General features: G+C 59.5%; 1 protein-coding gene across 1 annotated transcript; it reads left to right on the forward strand.

Moving 5' to 3' along the window:
- The first annotated feature begins 1,958 nt into the window (after positions 1 to 1,958).
- On the forward strand, positions 1,959 to 3,485 carry THY1 (Thy-1 cell surface antigen). The gene is made up of 3 exons (XM_009072553.1): positions 1,959 to 1,995; positions 2,132 to 2,467; positions 3,179 to 3,485. The coding sequence occupies exons 1-3, from the start codon at positions 1,959 to 1,961 to the stop codon at positions 3,289 to 3,291; spliced, it is 486 nt and encodes a 161-aa protein (XP_009070801.1). The 3' UTR covers positions 3,292 to 3,485.
- The last annotated feature ends 3,104 nt before the right edge of the window (positions 3,486 to 6,589 follow it).

The raw sequence follows: 6,589 nt of genomic DNA on the forward strand, positions 1-6,589 counted from the left end.
CCCCGAGCTCTCCTGCCCCTCGCGGGGCTCGCCCGTCTCGCTCTTCCCTGCGCGCTCGCACCCACCCTGAGCATCCCTTTCTGCTACTCTCAGCACAGCCGTGTTCCTGCGGCTCTCGGCTTCTCTCAGCCCATCCGGCTGGCTCTGCTCCTCATCCCCATCCCGGCAGCTCGTTTGGCACTGTGGCAGTGGTGGGCACAGAGGCGGGTGCCCCCGTGGCAAGTGGAGAATGCACTGGGAAGCTTCACCCTGCTGGAGCTGAAGTCCCTCCGGTGTTTCCATCCTCCTGAGCCCTGTCCCTATGCCAAACCCCTGGGGTCATGTGGAAGCAAGGGTGACCTGGCTTGCTCTGCTCCTGGCACTGCTGTCAGGAGAAGAGGAGGGGTCCAAGCTCAGGAATGCAGAGCCTAGAAGATCTGAGTGCTTTGGCACATAGATGGGAGAAAGACCCCCCTCCCTGGGAGCTTATTTGCACTGATTTTTTGGAGGAAAACCTGGCTGTGACCTAGATAGTGTCCCAGGACATTCAAAGAGGAGCAGATTGGAGCTGGGAAATGACAAAGCAAAGGGACAGGGACAGTTTCTAGGAACCCAGAGGAGAGTCAGGATGTCTCCTCCATCGTGCCTTTGCTCCCATTTGCAACCTCTTGATTGTCAACACGAAGCAGAAAGGAATTTTTCTTCCCGACCAGGGTTCAATGGGGTTGTGGATAAAGGGATTTTTCAGAGCTTCAGAGTGAGCAAATGGGTTTGGTATTTCCTTCTCGAATGTTGTATGAAAGACCCAAAATTTGCTAAATAGAAAAAAATGCATCTGGCTGCAGTGCAGGCAATTCCTGGCTCTTCCCTGGATGCTTAGCCAAGATCAGAGGGCACAAACCAAGGAGCTGCTGTTTCCTGTCAGCTTGGAGCCCCAAAGGGGTGGCAATTCGTCTCCTCCTCTTGGACCTGGCCCCACATCCTCAGCCTGGATGGAGGAAGGACTGCAGGCTGCTCGGCGTGTCCTTCAGCCCAGCGTGTGCCTCGCTGCTCCCCCACCCTCTGCCTCCATTCCGCATGTCTGCGGCTGGAATCCCCCGCGCCTGCCTGGCTGGGCTGCAAACCTCTAATTGATTCCTCGTGGCTGGGCTGGGTTGATTGGAATCAGCAGGCCTCGTGTTCTGATGGCACATCCACAGGCCCCTTACCCACGCAGACAGCCTGGAGCGAGACGGGCGCCAGGCAGGGACACAGGGAGGGGATGCTGCCACCCCCAAAACCCTCCCACCCCGCGGGCAGCCAGGCTCAGCTCAGCTCCTGGAGACCTGGTGCCATCCTTCAGTGGTCTTGGCTCCTTGTCCAGCTGTTGTGTCCCTCCTTCTCGCTGCTCTTGGCCCCTTTCCCTCGCTGCATCGCAGTGACTCATCCTTGCTGAGCTCACCCTCGGGAGCTGCAGGAGAGCTGGCAAGGCAGGCACTCACCGGTGCCAAGAGAGGGTCTCTCACCTGGCAGCACCTTCACCCTGAGCCACAGGCCTGTGCTGATGGTGTGGTGGCACCAGAGTGCATCCTCAATTCCCCTGCCCATCCTTGGCTGATCACCCAGCCCGGGGAACAGGGCAGAAGTGGGGGAAGGCAGCGCACACAGGTCTCATCGCAGGTCTCATTTAATGTCTCCTGGAGGGATCTGGACAGGAAATAGAGAGTGTGGCTGGGGCATTGCCTGGGGATAATGAAACATGATGCTGGGCAGACACACAGTGCCTGATTCCCCAGCTCCTTGCAGTCTCTGTGCAGTGAATCGGATGTCGTGATGAGGAAGAGCAAGTTGCAGAGCACTGTGTGAGAAGAGGCACCCTGCCCACCTGTGCCACCACCGAGTGCCCACATCTGTGTGCCAGGGCCTGCCTAACTGCCTCTCTCTCCTCCTGCCCAGGCTCCTCTCTCAGAGACAGCCCCACTGGGCACCTCAGCAGCAGGATGAACCCCACCGTCAGCATCGCTGTCATCCTGACAGGTACAGCAGGCAGACACTCCTCCCCTCCCTGCTCCCCACACACCTCAGCCCAGAGCAGCCAGGCCAAGGCCTGGAGGTTTCATGGGCATCTCCAGAGCTCTCTGTTCCCTGTCCAACCCCCTCCTGCCTGTCCCAGTCCTCCAGGTCGCCCACTGCCAGATGATCAAGGACCTGAGTGCCTGCCTGCTGGGCCAGAACCTGCGTGTGGACTGCCGCTATGAGAACAAGACCAGCAACCCCCTGACCTACGAGTTCAGCATCACCAAGGACAACAGGAAGCACATCATCCACAGCACCATCAGCGTCTCCGAGAACATCTACCGCAGCCGAGCCAACGTCACCATGCACAAGAACTTGGTGTGCCTCCACCTGCAGAGCTTCACCACCAGCGACGAGGGTGTCTACATGTGCGAGCTGAAGGCCACCAACGACTACACTGGCAACCAGTCAAAGAACATCACTGTCATCAAAGGTGAGATGGGCAGTGGCACTTGGTTTCAGCCCCTCCTTCCCCACCTGCTCCTTGGCTTGGTAGGGCCACAGAGAAAACACAAGCCACGGTGGTGTCCCCAGACTCTCACTGATCTCCAGAAATGTTTCCTGACCCTTACATGCCCTTTCTACTGTAAGAAGAGCAGTTGACCCCACAGATGGGCTCACTCTGCCCTGTTTAAACCACTTACCCCTCTCTTGAGTCCCACCTCAGGGATATCACCCAGGTGTCCTCCCATAGAGAGGACAGTGGGGATTTTTCACACCTATGTCCCACGGGAGCAATCCTCCAGTTGCAGAGCCCTTCGCCTCACCTGGTGCCCATCCCCTTGTCACCTCAGCCAGGCACAGGCAGGGTTGTGCTTCCTAGGGTCCCTGTGCCCCCAAAATCTTTGCTGCCACGTGGTGGGAGGGGAAACAGGCAAGGGGCCAGCGTGGGACTTGCTGCATTTCTGTGGCAGAAAAGAGGCAAGAAGTTGGATCACAGTACCCATTTAGGCAGTGTGTCCCATGACCCATTCTGTGGGTATATCATGGGTCCCAGTACCCATTTAGGCAACACGGGCATATAATTTAGGCCATATATGTCTATATAACGTGTCCCAGTACCCCCAATACACCCAACCCGAGCCCTGCTCCCCAGGGATTTCACCGCGGCTCTTCTTTCCCTCCCCATTCCCTATCCTCACAGACAAACTGGAGAAATGCGCCGGCTTCAGCCTCTTGATCCAGAACACCTCGTGGCTCCTGCTGCTCCTGCTCTCCCTGCCTCTCCTGCAAGCCGTGGACTTCGTGTCCCTGTGAAAGGAAGAGCACACGCACACCCACGCACGCACACCCACGCGCACGCACACGCCGAGCTCCCCACCTTCCCCGCCAGGCCACAGCCCTTGGCAAGAGAAGCCGAAGCGTTTGGAAGACGTGAAACCTCTCTGTGTTCTCTCTATATAGTCGTATATCTAACGCTAACACCGTCCTGTGCCAAGACACACCATCCCACGCACACACGCCCTGCGCCGAAGCATGGTGGCTCTGCTAGGCTTCTCCCATCGCGCCTCCCCGCTCCGTAGGCTGGCTGGTTTGCTCATGCTGGGAGCACTGGAGCCTCAGCCTCGCTTAGCCCATCCCTTTTAACTTTTGGGGGTTTTGCCTGTTCTCAACTGGGGAAAGACAGCTGGATCGGCAGGTAAGAGAGAGGGATGATGCGAGAGCGTGCGGAGGGTCCTCGTGGTGGGCGCTGTGCTCGCAGCCCCTGGAGGTGATGATGGGGCTGTTGGTGTCCCCACCTGCCCTGCCCTGCCTGCCAGGTGATGGATTTCTCACCCTGCCCCTCTTGTCCTGAGTCACCCCGAGCTGGGAGTGGGCACAAGGCGAGTCCTGTCTCAGAGCAAGCAGGGAGGAGACAGGGGAGCCATGGGGTGATGCTGGGCCTGGCCAGGCTGGGAGGAGAGAGGGGAGCAGGTCTAGGAGGCACCCGTGAACCCTCCCTGCCTCCTTAGGGCTCTTCTGGGGCCCTGAGAGTGGGCTCACTGCAAATGTGGTTTGGCAACAAGTTTTTCCTAATCTGTTTCTTACAGCTGAGCTGGAAGTGAGGCTCCTTCAGACACCATCTGGTACCTTTGGGCAGCCTGAGCCAGACACCACTTGCTCTCCCTGGGGACCAACCCTTAGCTGTGACGAGAGAATTGCTGCCAGCACCCGCTCGTAGTGGAGGCAAGCAGAGCCTCTCTGAGCTAGCCACAGCCCTGCCTTCACCCCAACTCCCCTTCCCAAGGCCCCCAGAGCTGCATCCAGGCAGGCTGGTGGGGAGGGACCTCCCCTAAGGGAGTGTGACCCCAGGGACTCTGCAGGAACTGGCGTCACCTTGTCTTCCCCGAGGGAACATCTGGGGACCCCGACCCTTCCTCAAGGGTAGGCTCAGCAGCCTTCCCCCAGTCCCACCATGCTGCTGGGAGGAGCCCATGTGCTCCCTCCTCTCTCCCTCCTCCCTTTCAGTATTTCCCTGTCTCCCTTTAAGAGCAGAAAAAAACCTAAGGGCAGCCCAGCTCCTGGCCACCACCTCAGTAAGGCCAGGACGATCCCAGGGGTTGATGAGAGCTGGGAGAGGGACACCCAGCACAGCCCAGGGATACATCCCTGATGCCCGTGGGACCCCGAGGATCCTCCCAGAACCCTCACCCAGGGGAGATCACAGGGAGGGGAAGATGCAGGCAGGAACATCCAGGTCCATGGGGTGAACCCCAGCACTGCTGAGCTACCTGTGCAGCCTGGGCTGTTCCACCACAGCTTCGAGCAATCCGCAGCAGCTGCTCCCCACTCCTCGCCCTTCTCCAGACACCGCCAGCTGCCTCCTACCCCTGTGCCCATCCCCTGCCCATCCCTGCCTGCTTGCTTGCTGTCTAGTGCTGCTGAGGCCGTGTATAGCTGAGGTCTGGCTGTGCCCAGCTCCCTGGGCGTGCTGGCGAGCGCCGGGGCGGGTGCAGAGCCCAGCGGCAGAGCGCGGATGCGTCTCGAGTCTCATTTTTTTGTGAACATTTGTAGTTGTTTCCACAGCTTGTCGTCAAAGAAATTCTGTTAAGGGGGGGAAAAAAAAACCAACAAAACACAACAAAAAATAGAACCCTATGAAAAGCAACAACAAGAAGAAAAAAATATCTGTCCTCCAGGAGTGTTCCTCTGTCTGCACAATAAAACCCTACCTAGGTTGTGTGTTGGAGCCACGGGCACCCGTGTGTGCGGCGGTGGGGCGAGGGGCTGTGGTGGGGCTGGGATAGCCTGTGCCCTCAGTGGCCCCCACTGTGCCTCCTCCAGCCTCCCAGGAGCCCAAGACCAAGCAGGAGGGCAAGACTTGCCTTCCCTGGGGAGGGTTACCCCCTCCTGCCCACCCAGAGCACGGACCCCTGTGCCCAGACCCTTTGTTCGCATCCCTGTCCCAAAACCCTTGGCTCCATCCTGGTGTCCATCCCCACCCATCATGCCAGCTGGGAGGCAAAGTAGGGCATCCCAAATCCAGTCCTGGCCTGTCCATCCTCCAGGGAGGGAATTGCCAGGACTGGGAGAACAGATGGGAGCGGGGCTGGGTGTGCACATGTGTCCCAAAGCTCCTGTGCCATGCCATGCCATGGTCCTGCCTGTGCCACTGTGCTTTCACACTGCCTGTGGGGCTGCCAAGCACCCCTGTGTCCTCTGGAACAGCCAGAGCAGCCAAGCACTGCTCCCTGTCCAAGCTCAAGGTGCCACCCTAGGGCATCCTCACCTTGGGAGCAGAGCAGTGCCACCACCACTGCCACCACCCCCTAACGCTATTGGTGACCCTGCAGCAGCCTCCCAGACGCGTCCCTCCCTGCTGCAGGGTTGGAGCCAGGCAGGAGGGAGGAAGATGCCACCGTAATTACATCCCTCCTCATTATCTCCGGCAGGTGCTGGCTGAGTCACGGCCCAGGGCGGGTCAGGCGTCTGGGAGCGGCGCTGGGAGGGTGCCCTGGTGTCCTCGTGGAGCCACCAGGGACGGGTACGCCACTCCAGCTGCCCCGTGGCCACCTTTGCTGCAGGTTTAGGGAGCTCTTCTCCATACGGCATCCCCCAAAAGGGTGAAACCCAGACCAACTCCTCCTCTCACCCTAATGCTCTACTCCCAGACCTTACTGGCAGCCACGGGCACCTCCTCCTTCTGCCTTCCTGACCCCCACACCAACTTGTGTCCCTCCCTCTCTTAACCCTTCATCTGTCCTCTCCCTCCTGGGCTTCCATCTCCATCCCCAAACCTCTCTTTTCCCCACATTTAACCTCGGTTATCATCCCTCGATCCCGCAGCCCCCCTGCCCTCGCAGCCTCCCCTCCCCACATCCTCTGGCCGCGGGGTACCAGCCCCCCCGGGATCACGTCCCCTTTAAGCCTCCCCCGAGCTGGAATGCGAGAGGAGCATTTCAGCGCCCTGTGAGGTCAGATAAAGACACTATATTTATCTGGCCGGTAACCTGAGCCTCGAATTTCTGCGGTGGCGTTTTTACGTGGCCCCAGAGCCCTCCGGCTCAGCCCTCCCCGTGCACTGCGCTCGCTCCCGGGGTGGAGGGGCTGAGCCGGGGGGGGCCCCGGGCCCTCC

Source organism: Acanthisitta chloris, unplaced genomic scaffold, assembly GCF_000695815.1.
Source record: "Acanthisitta chloris isolate BGI_N310 unplaced genomic scaffold, ASM69581v1 scaffold17240, whole genome shotgun sequence".
NCBI classification, from domain to species: Eukaryota; Metazoa; Chordata; class Aves; order Passeriformes; family Acanthisittidae; genus Acanthisitta; species Acanthisitta chloris.